The 21,164-nt window shown below is 34.2% G+C and overlaps 4 protein-coding genes and 1 pseudogene across 6 annotated transcripts; 3 read left to right on the top strand and 2 right to left on the bottom strand.

Annotated features, from left to right (window-relative positions):
* Nucleotides 1–66: 66 nt before the first annotated feature.
* LOC127125523 (pentatricopeptide repeat-containing protein At5g50280, chloroplastic-like) lies at nt 67–2,946 on the top strand (annotated as a pseudogene).
* A 758-nt stretch (nt 2,947–3,704) lies between these two features.
* On the top strand, nt 3,705–6,606 carry LOC127125524 (pentatricopeptide repeat-containing protein At1g62670, mitochondrial). Of its 2 annotated transcripts, none has more exons than XM_051054321.1 (2): nt 3,705–4,937; nt 6,034–6,606. In XM_051054321.1, exon 1 carries the CDS (start codon nt 3,930–3,932, stop codon nt 4,929–4,931), a length of 1,002 nt encoding a protein of 333 aa, XP_050910278.1. In that variant the 5' UTR covers nt 3,705–3,929; the 3' UTR covers nt 4,932–4,937; nt 6,034–6,606. The 2 variants fall into 2 exon arrangements, with proteins under 2 accessions (XP_050910278.1, XP_050910276.1); XM_051054319.1 differs by lacking the exon at nt 6,034–6,606 and adding an exon at nt 5,452–5,907 and having other exon boundaries at nt 3,707–4,937.
* Nucleotides 6,607–7,470: 864 nt separating this feature from the next.
* LOC127125526 (zinc finger BED domain-containing protein RICESLEEPER 1-like) lies at nt 7,471–9,620 on the bottom strand. Of its 2 annotated transcripts, XM_051054324.1 has the most exons (3): nt 8,902–9,620; nt 8,759–8,822; nt 7,471–7,650 (listed from the first exon to the last, which is right to left on the bottom strand). In XM_051054324.1, the coding sequence occupies exons 1-2, from the start codon at nt 9,614–9,616 to the stop codon at nt 8,761–8,763; spliced, it is 777 nt and encodes a 258-aa protein (XP_050910281.1). In that variant the 5' UTR covers nt 9,617–9,620; the 3' UTR covers nt 7,471–7,650; nt 8,759–8,760. The 2 variants fall into 2 exon arrangements, with proteins under 2 accessions (XP_050910281.1, XP_050910280.1); XM_051054323.1 differs by having other exon boundaries at nt 8,759–9,620.
* A 6-nt stretch (nt 9,621–9,626) lies between these two features.
* LOC127129838 (uncharacterized) lies at nt 9,627–10,267 on the bottom strand. Its single transcript, XM_051058957.1, has 2 exons — nt 9,828–10,267; nt 9,627–9,639 (listed from the first exon to the last, which is right to left on the bottom strand). The coding sequence occupies exons 1-2, from the start codon at nt 10,265–10,267 to the stop codon at nt 9,627–9,629; spliced, it is 453 nt and encodes a 150-aa protein (XP_050914914.1).
* A 124-nt stretch (nt 10,268–10,391) lies between these two features.
* Nucleotides 10,392–11,475, top strand: LOC127129837 (uncharacterized). Its single transcript, XM_051058956.1, has 3 exons — nt 10,392–10,435; nt 10,473–10,651; nt 10,856–11,475. The coding sequence occupies exons 1-3, from the start codon at nt 10,392–10,394 to the stop codon at nt 11,200–11,202; spliced, it is 570 nt and encodes a 189-aa protein (XP_050914913.1). The 3' UTR covers nt 11,203–11,475.
* The last annotated feature ends 9,689 nt before the right edge of the window (nt 11,476–21,164 follow it).

Genomic DNA, 21,164 nt, shown 5'->3' with positions numbered 1-21,164 from the left:
TAATAATTTAAAAAAAAAGACACATGAACACTTTCAAATAACTTTTTTCTAAAACAAAAACAAAATCCAAACAATTTTGTTTTCTTCGAATTTCAAACAAGACCATAATACCACCAATCCCTTATTTTACCCAAATTTCTTTATCCTTCCAAATCCAAACCCACACAAGCCATGTTTCTCAGTCTCATAAACCATAAACTCTCTTTTTCTTCTTCTTCTTATTGCTTCTTCTATCTTCAACCTTCAATTTCACCCAACACTCACACTAAACCCTCTTTCCACATTCACTCACACAAAACCCCACTTTCTCTAACTACAACTCCAAATTATTCAACTACCCCCATTTTTCTCCCATATTTTGAGCTACACGAACAAGAGCAAAACATACAAGAACAAAATGAACAATCCCATCACCCAGATGATCCAATCTACAAATTCTTCAAAACCCGCACTACGGTTCCATCTCAAAACCCTGGAAAAGAAGGGAAATTGTCCCTTCAGAGAAATCGTCGTACAACGTGGCACCTTGCTTCAGAAGAATTTGACGACGAAGAAGAAGAAGTAGAAGAAGAAGAAATCCCTTTGTTGGTTGAAGACAATCAAGAAACGGGGTCTCAAAAGAAGGAATCATCACTGCCTCAAGGCGTTGTTGGGGAAATTCTTCATCTTGCAAAGAATTTGCCACAGAATTTGACTCTAGAGGAAGCTTTGGGAGAGTATGAAAAAAGGGTCAATGAGAAAGAGTGTGTAGAGGTTTTGGAAACACTTGGGAAAGAACACCTTATGGTGTGTTGTTTGTATTTCTTTCAGTGGATGAGGTCACAGGAACCATCGCTTGTTACACCAAGGGTTTTTACTGTGTTGTTCCCTTTGTTGGGAAGAGCAAAGATGGGTGATAAGTTGATGGTTTTGTTCAGAAACTTGCCCTCTGGCAAGGAATTCAGAAATGTTCGTGTTTATAATGCTGCAATTTCAGGCCTTCTCTCTGATGGCAGGTAGCTACACATTTATTCACATTCCATCATTTCTATATTACTGGTATAGCATCTGTGTAGGTGTCTTATTGCAGGTCGTTTCAACTTTTTTGGAGGTACTATGTAGGTTAACCATAGTATAAATGTGGCAAATTAAATAGAGGCCGTATTTGATCACACTTCATTGTGACAAATGTTTGTATGAGGCTCTATTTAACCACGGTTTAACTGTGACAAATTTTGATTCTGTGTCCTAAAAGACGATCCTGAGTTATTGTATAGTATCTATGTGTTACTTGGTATAGTATCTATGTGTTATTCCATGATTGTTATTGTATCTGTTCATACCAATCTAGTTTTTCCATTGTAGCACTATGGTAGTCTTTTATACCTTAGAATACTGCATAACATAAGAGTTTGATGTTGATGCGTTCGTGGTTGTGTTTATTAGATATGAAGATGCTTGGAAGGTTTATGAGTCGATGGAAACAGATAATGTTCTTCCTGATCATGTTACGTGCTCTATTATGATTATTGTTATGAGAAAACTTGGCCATTGTGCAAAAGATGCATGGCAGTTTTTCGAGAAAATGAACAAAAAAGGAGTCCGATTGGGCGTAGAAGTCCTCGGTGCACTGATAAAGTCATTTTGTGTGGAGGGTCTGCTGAGTGAAGCTCTCATCATTCAATCTGAAATGGAGAAGAAAGGGGTTTCTTCCAATGCAATTGTGTACAACACTCTGATGGATGGATATTGTAAATCCAACCGCGTAAAAGAAGCCGAAGGGCTTTTTGTCGAGATGAAAGCTAAAGGGATTAAACCAACCGCTGTTACCTTCAACATTCTAATGCATGCATACAGCCGAAGAGTGCAACCTAAGATTGTAGAGAATCTGCTTTCAGAAATGCAGGATTTTGGCTTGAAGCCAAATGCCAATTCATATACTTGTCTAATCAGCGCATATGGGAGGCAGAAAAATATGAGCGACATGGCTTATGATGTATTCTTGAAGATGAAGAAAGTCGGTATAAAACCCACTTCACATTCCTATACAGCAGTGATCCATGCTTATTCAGCTAGTGGCTGGTACGAAAAAGCTTATGCTGCATTTGAAAACATGATCAGAGAAGGTACCAGACCTTCAATAGAAACCTACACTACTTTACTAGATGCGTTCAGACAAGCTGGTGACACCGAAACATTGATGAAAATATGGAAGCTGATGATGAGGGAGAAAGTTAAAGGAACACAGGTTACATTCAACATTCTTGTTGATGGTTTTGCCAAACAAGGTCTCTTCATGGAAGCAAGAGATGTGATCTTTGAATTCGGGAAGATCGGATTGCAACCAACAGTGATGACCTATAATATGCTGATGAATGCATATGCACGAGGAGGGTTAGACTCGAAGCTGCCGCAGTTGTTGAAAGAAATGGAAGCTCTTAAATTAAGACCAGATTCGATAACATATTCAACCATGTTATACGCCTTTGTCCGTGTTCGAGACTATAAGCGGGCATTTTTTTATCACAAGCAGATGATCAAGAATGGGCAGGTGATGGATATCAATTCTTACCGGAAGCTACGGGATATTCTCGATGTCAAAGCCGCAGACAAGAATAAGAGTGATAAGGTAGCCTTGTATGGTGCAATTAACAAAAAGATGGGCATTATGTAAAATAAGAGGAAAAAAGATGAGTTTTGGAAGTACAAGACGAGACATGTAAAAAAACCTTAGTTCTAATGTTGATGTATAGTAGAAGTTAATGGTGCAATGCCTTGTAAGTTCAATTTTGATCCAATTAAGTTTCTTCATTTTAACTTTGAACAATGTGTCATCATATGATAATTATATTAGTCAATTTGTATTCCAAAAGTATATTAAGTGTATGGTTAATGAAGTTTAAAGTCTTGGTTAATAGTGATCGAAGAAATTGAGATTGAAGGAATAAAAGAAGAATAGTTGGATTATTTGTAACACAAGTAGTAGCTATTAACAGTGTCCAGATCCTCTCCATTTTTCCTCTCTATTACTATAGTTTTGAAGATGTACATTCTATAAATTATTTTGACCAGTCGATGTGTAAAATCGAAAGAAGTCTATGATGAAGTAAGAATGATTGGGTGGAAGTCGAGTAGTAGCCTGGGCTAGAACACGAATTCGCCTAAGGGATACTTGAGATATAATCCGGCCTAACGAAATCATAGTATTGTCGGGTTGAGAGTCCTGATGGGCCGAAGTGGAGAGTCCCGTGTCGTCGAGTATGGAATCCGAATAAGCCGAGATAATAGTCGGACGAAGGGCCACCATCTGAAAACGCTCTCCAAAAATGAAAGGTCATAACGACACCATAATGAAGCAGATGTTACAAGCCATTAAGAAGTGAAATTAAATGATAAAGCGGTGGCGATTTTCTAGGCTTTGAATGCAGAAAGGAAGAGAAAAGGGTTCTTCATGATTGTTGAGGGTGACAAATGAGCCTATATAAGGGACATCAAGAAATGGGGAAAGACAAACAATAACTACCCGAAAAAACATTTACAGACACTTAACCAACCATTTGAGGCTCTCCTTGACTAGCATGGGAGAAGTCAACCTTTTAGTGTTTTTAGCAAGAAAGTTTGGCGCCCACCGTGTGGTCTTGGTAAATTTTTCCAGGCCACACAAAAAATCATCATCAAAATCTCTAATAGCCCAGCTGTGCGATGTCCGAATCATCTCCTAGCCGAAGTGATCCACCTCCACCACCAGCTTTAACCCAATTATTCGTAGTGGTGGATGCTTTCCATCAATAAAATGAAACATTGCAAGATAGCGTCCACATTTTGCAAACACATAGTCAACAGGACGGGGATGCAGAGGAGAAGCTTCATAAAGAACTAATAGGTTTTATGTTGTTCTACAAATCAAACAGCCTGAAAAGAAAACTGAATCTAATAAAAAAGACATATTAATGAACAACAGAGTGAAGGGAGATCCTCGCCTGCAACGGTGGTTCTGGCAGAGAGAGGGGACTGAAGAAGGGCCGTCAATGGTGGGTGCGAAGGGCGGAACGGAGCCGGTAACGGGCTGCTCCTTCCATGAAATGATATCAAAATTCATCAAACCAGATGATTATACTTTTAATATATTGGTTGATGCTCTTTGTAAGGAAGGAAAAGTGAAAGAAGCTAAGAAACTGTTAGCCGTGATGATGAAAGAAGGTGTGACACCTGATGTTGTTACATATAATTCATTAATGGATGGTCATTTCCTACTTAATGAAGTGAACAAGGCCATGAATATATTCTATACTTTGGCTCGAAGGGGAGTGGCTCTTGATGTTCATTCTTATAGTACAATGATCAATGGACTATCTAAGAGTAAAATGGTGGATGAGGCCATCAATCTCTTCAAAGAAATGAGTTGCAACAATATTATTCCTAATTTGATGACTTACAATGCCCTTATTGATGGTTTGTGCAAATCAGGGAGAATCTCCTATGCTTGGGAGCTTGTTCTTGAGATGCACGATAATGGTCAACCAGCCGATATAGTCACTTACAGTTCTATAATATACGCTTTATGCAAAAACCATCATGTTGACAAAGCTATTGCATTAGTCAAGAAAATTAAAGACCAAGGCATACAACCAAGTATGTTCACATACAATATACTTCTAGATGGATTATGCAAAGAAGGACAACTTAAGAATGCACAAGATGTTTTTAGGGATCTTTTGATTAAGGGTTATAGTCTAGATGTCCGAACGTATAGTATTATGATCAATGGACTTTCTAGAGAGGGCTTGTTTGATGAAGCAGAGGCCTTGTTGTCCAAAATGGATGACAATGGTATCATTCCTAATGCTATAACTTATGAAACTATAATCCGTGCGCTCTTTTATAAAGATGAGAATGCAAAGGCAGAGAAACTTCTTCGCGAAATGATTACTAGAGGTCTACTTGAAGAGTAACTCTAGGTAAGATAATTTCGCACTATTTAATTGGTTATATTGCAGACAATTATGTAATTATTATGATTTAATTATTTATTTTGTCTATAGTTACACAAAAGAAGGTGGAAAACAAAGACATGATGGAAACTTTGAAGTTTATATATACAATGTGAATTATATAGTAATATAACCACCAATTTAATAATTAACCACTGTAATTGTTGTTTGCATTAACTTCCCTTTGGCAAGGTCCATTTGTGGATCCAATTCTTCAATTATATTTGTCTGCAAATCCAAGAGTTCTAGTTGGTTGTTGATGTCTGTGTCAATATCTGAAGTGCCTTTGAGCTGATTATTTTTCAGCACCCTATGACTTATGTTGACTTGATTACTAATATAATGAATTTGAATCTATTTTTTTTTACCTTAAGAGCAAAAAAGAAATTTAAATCTATTTTTTACCTTTATGATGGATTCACTAATAAAAGTTCTTTGCAACATACTCAAATTTGGAAATTGTTTTCTGTACTTCTTTCAGGTTCCTTACGGTCTCTGCATGATCTAAATCATTATTTATTTTCTCGTGGTGGAGAAAAAAATTCACTTTTGATTCACTTCTCTCCTTATTTGGATGTGAGATCTTCATCTTCCAAATCATACCCAAAATCATCAGGATGAGGATCCAGTCAAAGTCTATTTTCTGGCACTATATGTTTCTTTGTACTCAATTGTACTGCTGCTCCGTGGCAAATCAAACAAACGACCAACATCATTCCAGGATATTTGAACTGCAGGATCAGTTGAATGGTCATCAGTATTTAGTTCTGATTGATTAGTATGCACTAATGATGATGCTGTTGGATTTGTATTCATGTCTCTTTCGAATTTTGCTTTATTCATGCGATGCAAGAGCTTTTGTCAATGAAGGTTCAGACACACAAGCTTATCAGAAATGATATACTCTTTGTTTTCTATTATTTATTTGTTTCTTCCATCAATTCTATCACATTCCATGAAATTATGAAATCTGTATTTTACTTCAGAATATTTTCTATCCCTAAATATAAGCAATGTGAAAAATATCTAGTTAAAGTCAATTTACTATACACTAAATATGCAGGGCCTGAAGCTAGCTTTAGACAGCATCAAGTGATCGATAATGCAGCTTTGTTAAATAACAGTTATAATGGTGCTAAAGCGTAGCAGAATTTGAACAATCGCTCCTGTTCTGTGATATTATTTAGTACAAAGTGCTGTCAAATAGTGACTATGTCGATGCTATAGCCTATAGCATTGTAGCGTAAGTTTGAATAAACCGTTATTTCCTGGATGGGTGAAATAGAAATACTGATAATGAAAAGAAATGGACTAACTTACCTATGATGGCATGTGGTTTGTTACTGGGACTTTAGGTGTTGAAATTATAGTATTTGTTGTCCTGTGATAGAAAAAAATAGTAATGGAGAATGTAATGTGATAGCAATAAACTTATGTTATCTTGTCAAGGACATACATTTTTATGTGAATTGATTTATTCTTAAAGATCTTCATAAGTTGGTGTCAAAGGGGTGGAAATGCCATCGGAAACATGAAATACTGTATTTTGACTTGGAACTTTCTGTCTTGAAGTTTATTGTCATTGGCTTACCTAAAGATCTATCATTGGCATGGATTCCATTAGGGCTTTTTACTCTTAATATCAACATTCTAGTTCTATTTTCCGGTAACATTTTATGCTGTTATGTATTTACTTTGAGAAATGTGGTAAGATGTAGTTTGCATACCAAATAATACAATAATAATTATTCTGATTTATAAAAAATATGCTTGGGTCTCTGACATATGATGAAATCTTTTGTTTGTTGTGTTTCCTCACCTTCCTGTTCTGCATTGCTCAATGGTTTGAGACAACAGCATCTCGCATGGTTTGATGATATCACTTCCATCTTTTTCTACTTGACACTACTGAGCAAGAGGTGTAAAGGTTATGTCTCGGAGATGTTTTTTAAGAACAGTTTTGAAAATATGATTTAACTATTGCATAAATGATTTTAGCTAGGGGTGTTCGTGGTTCATGAATTGAATTGAACCGAACCATATTAATGGTTCAATGCAGTTTTTAAAAACCACTTTAGCAAAAAGTGGTTAATCTGTTTAATCAATTCAATTCGGTTTAAAACCAATTCAGAACCGGTTCATAATTTTAAACCAGTTTAATTTATTTAAACCAGTTTAATTTATTTAAACCAGTTTAATTTATTTAAACCAGTTTAAAACCAATTTTTTAAAAAATTGGATTAATTTTTTCACCAAATTCCAAACTGGTTTTTTTTATATATTTAAAAAAACTGTTTCTTTTTTGTTTTTATAATAAAATTGAATTTAAATATTGAATTCAAATCTGGATTTTTTAAAAACTGTTTCTTTTTTGTTTTTTAAAAAATTGAATTCATATTCATCAGCGAATGCCACAACCGACAATTTTTTATGCTATACACTTATATCATATCAGAAAATGGTCCACATACATAATCATGAACCATAAGTTCGTCTTAATACATAGTTTCCATGATAAACTCATTGCACATTACAAATGAACATTCCAAAAATGAACCTAAACTAACATGTGACCTAAAAGTTCTAATTTTTAATCTAAGCTCATAAGCATTAACATCCAATTTTCAACCACAATTTCCCATGGCCATCTTCTTCAAAGGCAATCCAAGCCATCTCCAACCTGCAAAATCATCCATGCACGGCAATATGAGTTTCACCATGTGATATCATTCAATTCCAAGCAAAAAAAAGAAAACAAGTTAGCATGAGGATAATGCCCTACTGCTACACCAGAACGAGACCAATAATTTGTCAGGAAAAAAATTAACACAAACATTGCCCTGCTAAGCTAACAACATTCTGCAGAATATGCAAAATAATACTAACTTTAAAATCAATTGAAATTCCACTACCAACTGATTCTCAAATTGACTTCGAAACTAACCTAAAACGAAATTACAATTTAAGTCCAAGTTCATTTCAAAATAGATCAATAGCTACTGTATTTCACAAGCAGAAATTGAATTTAAATTTACATTTCGCGTGAATTTCATTTGAAACCATTCCACCTAACTTCTCAACATTTCAATCTAATAGAAAAAACCAATTTCCTAACTAACTCTTCACACTAACCAAACCTGCACATTTTGATTCAAAAGAACAAATCGAGCTCCATGATAAGCTAACAAACGCACCACAGAGAGTCGAAACCTCACTAACAGATTTATTCATTTAGTTCTGAATACCAGTTACATGCCTTCAAAGAAAAAAGTGCAAGTGTCTGCATATCCATGACAGAAAAAAACTGTTGCTTTTGGCTTAGATTCTTTGGGAATCCAGCTTTTCCAAAAGATCTCTATCCCTCTTGAGTTCACCTCATAAGACTGTTTCATAGCAGTCAAATTAAGTTCTCATATCACATTAATAGCAAAGAAGAACAATCATGAATGTGATTCATTGCGGTCACGGATGCACACATTCGATGAATTAGTGACTGTTCTATCGAGATCTGATGGTTTAAAAAATATGCTTTTTAATTTTTGAATTATAATTTAAAATATAAAACTTAAATATAAATTGTTTGATATTGATCTGACAGTCACTAATACAATGTGTGAATGCGTGCATTGATGACAGCAAGAAATCTGCATCCAACAACAATCATAGTGACAAGTAACACACACTGATGATTGCAATGCAGCACGATTATGAGAGTATTTCAAGTGCCAATAAATCTAAATTATAATTGCAATGCAAGAGTAGTGAACAGTGATCATCAAAAATCTTACCCTCAATCATCAACAACTGACACAAAGGATGAGCAACTTCCGGCATCTGGCGCAGAATATAGTTCTGCAAAAGAAAGAATGAAAATTTAACATGTAATAATAAAGTAATAAGACACTAGTTTTTATATCTTTTGACATCTTACCATCCTCAATTCGATCAATATTATCGAGATCCTCACTACTAAGAAAAGATGGAACTACTCCTTTGAGCCAATCTTCAGTACACATAAGTGCTTCCACACTAGCCGATGTTAAAGAACTACGATATGCATCAAGGATTCTTCCTCCGGTACTGAAAGCTGATTCAGAGGCTACACTGGATATCGGTATGGCTAAAACCTCTCTTGCAATGCTTGCAAGTATTGGATATCGGCTTGAATTCACCTTCCACCACTCTAGCACATCAAAATTTGGAGGACGGTTTTCTACTTCTTCTTGAATATACTTCTGTAATTCTGTCTCTGATGTGCTGCACTCATCTGATTGGTAGAATTCAGCACAATGGTACGGATCATTAACTGCATTAAAACCACCTGATAGATTAACTGAACTACCTAGACGAGACACTGCCCTGCCAGAGTATTCATCAAAAATAGACTTCAAATATGAACCCAACTTGATTTTCAAATATTCTGCATCACTAGTATCATAAATCCTAGCTGCCATCCATACCACAAGCTTCAATTTACATCTAGGGTCTAATACCATTGCAATCAATAACAACATGTTAAGGTGGTCAGGTTTTCCCCAATATTTATTGTACTTTGCCTTCATCTTTATAGCCATTGACCTTACCTTTTGATCTTCCGAATTACACATGTTCAGAATGCTTCTTCCAACACCAAAAACCTCAAGCATATACATGTTATCAATGTAATGCCCTGTAAGACACATGTAATTAGAGTCTTGGGTAGATGTCCATGTGTCTGTAGTGATACAAACTCGGCGACAATTTTGTGACAAAATAGTCTTCATCTTCGCTTTCTCCACGTCCCAATTCTTCAAAATATCACGTGCTAGTGTATTGCGTGACGGGAACTTAAATTTTGGTTGTAAGCCATAAATGAACCTATGTAAATATGGATGCTCTACCTTTTGAAACGGAAGTTCCATGGCTACAAACATTTTTGTCAAGTCCATTCGGCTAACTTCTTGGTCAAATTTGGGAGCCGAAGGAGATGAATTAACAACCGCTTCCCTATTTTCCATTGAGCTTGAAGATGGTTCATGCATCGTCACATTCACCGCATTGTCTGGATTATCACTACATCTTCTCAAATGAGCTAGCATAGCGCTTGTTCCACCATTATACTTGATTAAGGAGCCACAATGCTTGCATTTTGCTAACTTTGACATTTCTGTGTTCGACGGCATCGGTGTAAAATGATTCCATGATTCTGACCGATTTTTACGCTTTTGAGGCAACAAACCAGCATTATTAGAAACTGGAGGTGTAGAACCAATATGTTCTTCTGTCTCAAAGTCCATAACACTGTCATGACCATCCATATCGAAGTTACTAGAATTTTGTTGAAAAGTTTTAAGCATCCGTCCGATCTATAAGGAGAAGCTAGTTGCAAAAGCCATAAGATAAATTGTTATTCACTTATATTCTTACATACTGCACAACATCATGGTTCTGAATAAAGGTAGCATTTTCATTCTCAAGAAGATAAAGTAAAACCAATAGAATAGTTAAATTTTTGAAATAAAGTCTATTCACTAACCAAAAATACATAAAAGGAAGTAGGAAGCCACTGTATAAATTACATGTCACAAAAAATGCAGAGCCCTCAGATCAAAATAGGTTGGTTTTCGGGAAAAGTTTTGAAAGAGGAAACCAACCGTGTCTTTTGCCTAATCAATGTCTCAAGTTACAAATGAGAACATTCAGTAAGTGTCCTTTTCTTGAACCCTTTTGATTCATATAGCGATTACTTTTTGGATAATGTTTCAGTTCGTCACATACAGATTGTTGGCCATTTCTTTCTACTGTCTTGATTTTGCTGGAAACCAGTCACAATCCACGTTTCATATGATTTAACGATTTTGATTGATTGACATTGTAAACAATCTTGTTCAATTCTATTTGATCAGGGACACGACAGGGAGTAAAAAGTGAAGACTCGGAGAGCGCGTTGAGTAGCGAGAACATTGCATTAGATGAACACACTTTAGTGGAGGAGCTGCAGAAGGCAATTGCTGAGGAGAATTATACCAGAGCAGCAGAAATAAGGGATACTCTAAAAAGCCTTCAAAAAGATAGCAAAATAGAAGTATTGGGATTAAACAGCAAGTTTTATAATGCATTCAGGGATGGTGATCTTGCAGGCATGCAAGCCATGTGGGCGAAAAGGGACGAAGTATGCTGCGTACATCCTGGTTTGAAAGGAATATCCGGATACGATGATGTTATTGAGAATTTCCGCTGCGAATTAAACTAGAAGACATTAAGGCTTATGCTAGAGGAGATATGGGATATGTCACTTCACCGGTGGACATATGATTTGACGCATAGATGTTACCTTTCTCTTGCTTTCCATTTTTGCTGTGTTGTATAGAAATCTCATTGACTAGTTATTTTTTCTTACTATGAGCATGTGAAAGCATTCATGTCTTGTTGGATTTAACATGAACCAAATAAAACTATTAATGTGCATCTCTGGTGTGCAAATGCAATGAAGACTATTTCTAATGAACAATTATGTGTTTTTGTTTGTGTTTTGAAGAAACAACTAGTTAACGGAAGACACGGCTGAAAACCCAATTAACTAAAAAATAATGAAATTGATTCATCTCATGTTCTATCGTGCTCTAATCTCAACCATTGATTCACTTTTTTCCTCTCATATCCAAGATGTTCTGAGGCAATTCTCTACTCAACCAGTCAAGGTTCCAATCACCATTGTTATCCATCTGATAAGCCACTCTCAGATTCTGTTAGGCATCAGGGATTGGGTCAATAATACTAGAGAGTTTAATGCCTGGGTCCAAAAAAATCAAAACGCACAAGCAATGCATAATTTGTTGCGGCCTGATCAGACTGATGCAGACTGATGCGGTCGTTGCGGTGATATGATGCGGCCGTTGCGGCATTAGGTTTTTAGTGTGATTTAGGATCACACTGCAATTGCAGCCCAATGCGGATACAGACATTACCGCAATCAATTACCTTTCTAACTAACTTTCTAACTTCTAATAGCCAACAATTCAATATCAAATTGATGCAAATCTAACTTGAACAAACAAAAAAAAAGCAACAGTCTTGGTAATAAGATCACAATACAATAAATGAGATGAAATTTTAGAGCAATAAAATTAGATTTAACATACAAACCCTAATCTCATAGCCAAGAAATGAATAAACATACAGAGTTAATACACTGTATAAAAAGCAAGTTCCTATCCAGACTAAAATTACTGGAACCAAACCATCATTTTCAGGAGAACACAAATCAACCAGTAGAATAAAATTCAAATAAAATCCTATCAAGACTAAAAGCAATTTTCGGATATTATTTCAATTCAAAGTGAAATTGAGAGCAGAAAATAACAGGTTTACCTCAAAAAGAGTCGAGACAAGAGTTTCTACGAGCAAGATCCGAGTAGAGAAGGTGAAATCTGGTGAAATCGAAACCGAGTTAAATTGAAACCGAGTTAAATCGAAACCGAGTTAAATCGAAACCCAGTGAAAATGGAACATATCGAAAATGAAATCGAGTGAAATTTGAAATCAATTGAAATCGAAATCGATTCAAAACAAATAGAAGGTGAAATTGAAATTGATGTTGAGTTTGAATTGGAGAGAAGATGATTTAGGGTTCATATTTCATATTTGGGGAAGAACACTAATGTGAAAATGAAAATATTATGATAATAGTAACTAACTAAAAAATATTAAAAAATTATAATTAAAATATTTATTATTTTAATATAATGATTTATTAAGTTTATTGAATTTGTGAAATAATAGTATTTATATTTTATATAAAATTGTGGAAAGAGTTTATAAGAGTTTAAACTGGTTTTTAAATTCAATTAGATTAATTGAATTGGTTAAAATAAATAATTCAATTTATTAACCATTTAAATGGTTTAAGTTTTTTATGGTTCAATTCAATTCAGATTAGATATTTGGATCAGTTAACCAAATTTTTGAACACCCCTAATTTTAGCATATGATCGAGTCTGAGATTATCATATAAACATAATAAAGTTTAGGGATCTTTGACATACATTGGGACTGGAGAGGATCATGAAATGCAGTGGAGCAGCATCAAATGCTATGGAACATTTCGCCTTTTGATAAAGTATCTGAGAAGTTGGTTATCTCTGGATGGAATGCAGCTTCTGAAGCAAAAGTAATGTTTGGAGAACTTAAAGGGTGTCCCGCAAGGATGAAGTGGATGCATGTTTTCGAAGGAAAATGTAAGAGCTCTCTTTTACAGCTTCAGTTATGAATACTTTGAGTTTAGTAGTATTCTGTTAATATTTATATTTTTCTAATGAAAAATGGGCTGGTTCAGAAAGATCTGAAATGAAATAAAATAAAATAGTTCTGAAAACATTGCATTACGATACACAACTATTACATAGTCGAACAAATCATGCTGATGATGATGCTTTGACATGAAATATTGTTGCACCATAATAGACTTGAATGTAGAAGTCCTAAACTGGTAGGGTATTTGGAGTCATTGTTCACCTTGTTTCGAATTTGGTAAGGGTGATGATCCCGTGTTTCGAATCAATGTGCAATGTTCATTAAATGTCTTTTTTGTGGTTCTAAAATGATAAGGAACCAACTTAAGTGGTATTCTGAAAAGAACTTGAATTGCTATCATAGTAAATATAGAATTTCATATGTAAATGAGATGGAGAAAACAAATTTTGTTCAATCAATTTTATGATTCCTTTGCAAAGAATATCATAACACCACCATGTAAAACTTCATAAACAAAATCTATTTACAGTTTTAAGTCGGTAAGTTATTTTTAAAATAGTATTCTTAGACCACCTAGGATTGTATTTTGTTATTTAAGAATTTGTTTTTCTCTCCTTATTTGATTTCTCTTTGTTTGGGAAGCTAGTCAATGGAAAACCTACTCTCCCAACTGCCTCTTGCCACAATCGAAAATAGTAAGAGCATAGAAAGGTTGCAATCAAAGTTGTCCATCAATGACTTACCAGAAGAGATACTATCTCATATTATCTCTTTTCTCCCAACCAAACATGCTTTCAAAACCATGCTTCTTTCCAAGAATTGGATCTCTATATGCCACTCACTCTCAGTCTTACGCATTGACGATGGAATCGTCAACAACGCAGAGAACATGATTCACTTGCTTAGATTCGTGAACACATTTATGTTCTCCCCACACTCTCAGCACCTTCCTCTCAAATATTTTATTTTCAATTGTTGTTATGAACAATGGGATGCTGAGACTGACCGTTTCACTTTCGACAATTGGATTGAAATAGCTAAAAAATGTGGCATCCGTCATCTCTATCTATACTTGTTATATGTTCCTTTGGCGCCTACCGTTTTCAGCTTCAAAACACTTGTCACCATGACATTAATCAAAATACATCTAGACACTTTGTTTGATTGTTCTGTTTATCTTCCTTTACTCAAAATCCTCTATATGTTCGATGTTCGTTTTCATCATATGGACGATTTCATGAAACTTCTTTCTGTTGAAATATTAAACTTGATTTGGGTCTAACCTTATTATTTGATTTTTGGGTTTAGTTATTTTGGATTTATTTTATTTTGGATAATGTATATAGAAAATTCTTGTAGTATTTGGAGTGTATAGATATTTCTTAAGATTGTAATATTTTCTAGAATATTTTTTGAATGTCTAGAGTTGAGAACTTGATAGATATGACAAGGTGTATAGGAAGACACGTAAGAAGAGAGAGATGAGGAATTATGTTACTCCCACTCAAAACTAATTCTGTTAGCAGCACATGGGAGAGGTGCCAGGTGGCAGGAAGAGAGAGAAATCCAGATGTGAGGGAATATATGCAGAGAGAATGTTCCTTTGTCAGTATGCATGATTTGAGTCTCATCTATAACTATATATAAAGGGGATACAAGTTTTTGGAGTGGCCTATTTTTGTTCCAAAATTACCCTTTATCTTTTTTATAAATAACTTGAGTGATTAGTATCTTTTGTTGGTTACCAATTGATAAACTAACTTCCATCTCCCACAAAAAAAATATATAATTATCTATAACTTCCATTTCTATAACTATATATAAAGAGGATACAAGTTTTTGGAGTGGTCTATTTTTGTTCCAAAATTACCCTTTATCTTTTTTATAAATAACTTGAGTGATTAGTATCTTTTGTTTGTTACCAATTGATAAACTAACTTCCATCTCCCACAAAAAAAAATATAATATCTATAACTTCCATTATCTGTTGAAGGATGACAAGTTAAAAATCCTCTTCTATTTTTCTTTTTTAATTTCATCTTTTTCTCAATAAACATACTATTTTTTTTGTTGAACTTTTTTCATTCTATTATATTTCTATCTTACTTTTGATTTTCTATGTAACTTTCTAATATGCTGTTTTTTTACTTCCAATATAGTTTATTTTAATAACCTCTCACCACATTTTTAAAATTGACAATAGTTTCTTTTAGTAACGATAATGACAATTTTTTTCATAACTTAATCACCTCATTGTTGCAAGATATGAGCATATATAGTTGCTCTTAAATTTTTTTTTTTTTAAAACTTCACATAAAAAATTTAAAATAATTGAAAAACACAAACATAAAGATAAGTTTATTTTGCTTTTCTCCATTATCATAAAAATATAAATTTATATTGGATATGATTTTCTTTTCCTAATTACACTTTAAATTGATTTATTTATTCATTCTACTTACAAAATTAGAATCTCACTTGTGTAATAGATAATACATTAAATTTTTATAACCATGATTTATGCTTAACAAAATTGTAATTGGAAACCATCGTTATTTTATTTTCTTATTCGTATTAATTTAGAATTTTATATGGAAGTAATGATAAGCAACTGTCTATATATATATATATATATATATATATATAATATATATATATATATATATATATATATATATATAATATATATATATATATATATATATATATATATAGCACAAATGGCCTAAAATGGTTTGAAAGAGTGTTAGTTCTTTTTATCTTTTGAAAACTTTAAGTCAAGTATAGTTAAGTTTATTTACAAATTTGTTTAAGAAAATGAGTTTGAAAATGCAATGACATAAGGCTAAAGTTTCTAGTTTGCAATATGGTCTAATGTTTGGAAAACAAACACAAGAAAAGAAGATTTTTAAAACGGGGAAATATTTTGAAATTAAAGAAATAGGGAGAAGCTGAAGAGACTAATCCTAAGCACAAAATTTTAAAGTTAAGAGTTAAAAAGATCTGACCAATGGGCTGCAATCAAATAGACAAGAATGTCATATAGAAACCCAAATTCCCCTTGGAATTTAGAATCAAGCAATATCAAGATGAGGAGCAAGGCATCAAATAAAGATAGCTTATATATATATATATATATATATATATATATATATATATATATATATATATATATATATATATATATATATATATATATATATATATATATATATATATATATATATATATATATATATATATATATATATATATATATATATATATATATATATATATATATATATATATATATATATATATATATATATATATATATGTCTCTCTTCTTTATCATCTCTATTTTCTTTCATGTGTTGCAAATCTGGTTCGATATCATGAATGGAGAAAGGAAACGATTATGAATATGTGGTTGTTTGAAATCCTAAAATCCAATTTGTAATTTTACTTTAAGCATGTTGCATGTTTTCATTTCTTTTTTTTTTTAAGAACCATTGCAGTAGTAGAAGTAGGGAGAAATGGGGAGTGAGTGTGTGTATTATCATCACAAAGTTGATATTTGGGTGGAGAGAGAGAGAGAGAGAGAGAGAGAGAGAGAGAGAGAGAGAGAGAGAGAGAGAGAGAGAGAGAGAGAGAGAGAGAGAGAGAGAGAGAGAGAGAGAGAGAGAGAGAGAGAGAGAGGGAGAGAGAGAGAGGGAGGGAGGGAGGGAGGGAGAGGGAGAGAGAGAGAGAGAGAGAGAGAGTTCTGATTTTGATTATATGGTTGACCTTCCTATTAAGCAACAATGTCACTTAATTCTCTCTTTTAAAGTTTATGTTTATTTGCTTAATAAACTGTGGAAAACATTTTTTTCTTATTTTATCTAAATCTTCTTATGGTTTTGAACAATCTATAACAATATATAAAGACAAAACTTAATTTTGGTGTCACCTATTTTCTTTTTTCATAATACCGTATTCCAATGCGGTTGAATAACGTCACGTCAGAATGCGGTTTTCTCAATTCAAACAAAATTTAATACAAAAAATATTACATTGCAAACAATTTTTTTTTCTTCTATACAACTATATATGTTTCATCAAATAAATAGTTTATATTAAAATCAAACTTATAAAAAGAGAAACAATTAATATTTTCACGTGTTAGCGCAATAAAAAAAACGGACAAACGGGCACGGAGTGCCCGTTTGGACGCTAGTTTTCATAGGAGAGATAAGGCCTCTCGAAGAGCTTGACCCTTTTTCTTCATCTTTTCTTTCCATTTTCATGCTAGTTTATTGTATTCTGCTAGATCCCATATGAACTCTAGCCTTATTTCATCAATAATATTCATCATTTGACTTATTTGTGTCCCTGTTCCATTTCTCTTGTTGCTAGACTACTGATTTGATCTTAACAATTTGGTATCTAGAGCCTTGGTTTCGTTTTTCCTGTGGATGGTCATTACGAGAAGCGTTAGGGGAAATCATGTTGAACTAATAGAACAGTGGATGGGTAACATGGAAGCGTCCATGGAACAGATTCATCAACTCGTTTTAGATCAACAGTCACGACCTCAAGTCACCGTTGATCAGATACGTCAACTCATTCAAGAACAACAAACATGGCGTCACACACGTAAAGGGCGTGAGGACCGGCGAGACGACGACAACGAGGGAAGCACTTTTAGCTCAGAATAAGGGGAATCGCGACCACGACACCATTATCATAACAATAACCAGAGAGGTGGAATTTTTGGAGGAAGGAGGCGATTGGAGATTCCAATATTCAAGGGAGAGGATGCGTATGGGTGGTTGGTGCGGGTGTGTAGCGGGGTATTCGTTACCATTAGAGATATTGACTAAATCTAAGGTGAACCATACAAGTCGAGTCGCCACCTCACTTCTATTTATCCAAAGAAAATGTTAGAAAGCGAACAAAAACCGAGAAGTTTTATCGAATCAAAAACTAATAAAAATGTCAGAGATCTGGGTAAGGGGGTTGGTTATGCAATGGGAAGGTTTTAAGCACCCAAAACATCCTAGGTACTCCTAGGGAGCCCTTTTCACATTGGTTGTAAGGTTGGTATTTTGTGAAAATTTATTTGTGCAAACATGATTGAAGAGATGAGAAAAGAATATACAAGTTATTTACATTTTGTGTTTGGATGGATAAACCCATTGCCTACGTACCATCTAAAAAAGATTAGGATCAAAACCTCGTAGTTCGGGATAAAAAATCTAAGAAATGAGTTGGTGAATTGATTGGTCCAAAAGCCTTAAGGTCTTTTGTTATCCAAGGGAGAAAACTCAACCTAAAACCACAAATCCACCATGTGAGGATAACTTCAACATGCTAGTGAGGGGTTAACCCTATAATAAGCATGGAAGACTCATTGTCCATCACTAAGGATATAGGTGAGTATTACATCTACCTCAAGGATAACTCAAAACTAATAGCTAAAGGTTATGAAATTTTTTGATTAAGAAAGTGGTCATTGAAACCACAAAAAGGAATTTGAATGGGTTATATTTACCAATGAAAAGTATGTAGAAAATATGGTCAAAGTTGATTTAAGAATTCAATTCAAAATAAGTATTATGAAAAGGAAATTTGAAAATCAAAAGCATAAAGCTTAGGTTTCTAATGTTTGAAAACAAATGTTAAATGTTTGCACAAAAGTTTTGGCTTGGGTTAGAGTGGAGGGAAGAAGAAGAATGGCTAAGATCCTAATCATACAAGAGGTAGGGGATAAAAAGTAAGACCACAAATGGAGTTCCCTTCTTGAGATCATATTGATGATCCAAGTAGCTCCCATCCTTTGGAATATGCAAGCAAGATAAACAAATATTCAAGCACATAGGACAAAATTGGGTCCTCGAGGAATCAGATGTGCCTTCATAGGATATGCACCAAATAGCAAAGCATACATACTTCTAAATATAGAGTCTAATGTAATTGTTGAATGATGTGAAATTCTTTGAAAATATCATCACAAAGGATAAGGGACCTGAAAATCCCACAATTGAAGAATCTCGTGACAAAGATTCGACACGAATTGTTGAAACACAATCAGAACCAAGGAGAAGCAAAAGGGCACGAAAAACTAAGGATCTAGGACCAGATGAAATCAATTCCCAACTCATTTCTCTTTATTTAGTTGAAGGAAATAGCAAGAATGATGTTCATGAAATTCCTATTATTCTTCAAGTAGAAGATGATCCTAAAACATATAAGGAATCAGTGGCTTCTAGGGACGCTTCTTTTGGAAAGATGCTATCCAAGATGAAATGGATTCAATTATGTCAAATCATACTTGGGAACTAGTTGATCTTCCGAAGGGATCAAGACCCATTGGATGCAAGTGGATGTTTAGAAAAAAGTATCATAGTAACGGTATATTAAACACCTACAAGGCTAGACTAGTAGCAAAATGATTTAGATAAAAGGAAGGTGTCGATTATTTTGACACATATGCACCGGTAGCAAAAACTACGACAATTAGAATCCTGTTTGCACTAGCTTCCTTGAATAACCTTATTGTTCATCAAATGGATGTTAAAACAACATTCTTAAACGGAGATCTCGATGAGGAGATCTACATGGAGCAACCAGAAGGTTTCATGCTTCCTGGAAATGAACAAAAGGTATGCAAACTTGTTAAGTCTTTATACGGTTTAAAACAAGCACCAAAACAATGGCATCAAAAATTTGACACCGCCATAATTTCAAATGGGTTTGTTCCAAACTCTTGTGACAAATGCTTGTACACAAAGGTGCGCGGAAGTGTTGTGATATTTCTATGTCTATATGTTGATGACATGTTGATTATCAACAATGAAATAAATGGAATATTAGAAACAAAGAAATTTTTGACTTCCACATTCAAGATGAAAGATCTTGGACTAGTTGACACTATACTAGGGATCAAAGTAAAACGAAATAGTGGGGGTTATGAACTTAATCAAACACATTATATTGAGAAAATGTTGGAAAAGTTCAAACACCTAAACTTTAAAGAAGTAAACACTCCATTCGATCCTAGTGTCAAACTTCAAAAGAACAATGGGAGAACCGTGGCACAATTGGAATATGCAAGTGCAATTGGATGTCTAATGTACTTAATGCAATGCACCAGACCTGACATAGCTTTTGCAGTTAGTAAGATGAGTAGATTTACTAGCAATCCAAATGATGAACATTGGAAGGCCATAACTAGGATTTTCGGATATTTGTTAAAGACCAAAAATATTGGCCTTCATTATGGTAAGTTTCCTGCCGTACTAGAAGGATATACCAACTCAAGTTGGATATCAAGTGTTGGAGATTATAAATCTACAACTGGGTGGATACTCACATTAACGGGAGGTGCTATTTCTTGGAAAAGCAAGAAACAAACATGCATTACTCTCTCAACCATGGAATCAGAGTTTGTGGCTCTTGCGTCTGCTGGACAAGAAGCAGAATGGTTGAGGGACCTCTTATTGGAGGTTCCGTTAGCTAAAGACAATGTTTCAAAAGTATTGATACATTGTGATAGTCAAGCCACCCTGGCTAGAGCGTTTAGTGAAATGTACAATGGAAAGTCTAGACACATAGGTCTTAGACACTCTCTCGTGAGAAAAATGATAAAGGATGGGATCATTTCACTAACATATATACAAACAAGCTATAATTTGGCTGATCCATTTACTAAACCACTGGCCAGAGATTTAGTAAAGACTACCTCAAAAGGTATGGGATTAAAACTCCTTGAATAAGGGTTCCGACAATGATAGCAACCCAATCTGAAGTTAACACATTTTAATTTAAGATTCAATGGGTAACAAGAAGTCGTTGATTCGGAAGGTTATGCAACATTCCGCGATAATGTTGACGATTACAAACTGAGGGTTGGGTTTTCAAGGAAACTCTTAATGAAGTTCTATATCAAGGAGGATACGCATCTCAAGAAATAGATACGAATTGAACTTCACCTATATG

This window comes from Lathyrus oleraceus, chromosome 3 (genome assembly GCF_024323335.1).
Source record: "Lathyrus oleraceus cultivar Zhongwan6 chromosome 3, CAAS_Psat_ZW6_1.0, whole genome shotgun sequence".
Classification (NCBI taxonomy): Eukaryota; Viridiplantae; Streptophyta; class Magnoliopsida; order Fabales; family Fabaceae; genus Lathyrus; species Lathyrus oleraceus.
Note: the sequence above shows the minus strand (reverse complement) of the source record. Positions and strands in the feature narration are given on the sequence as shown.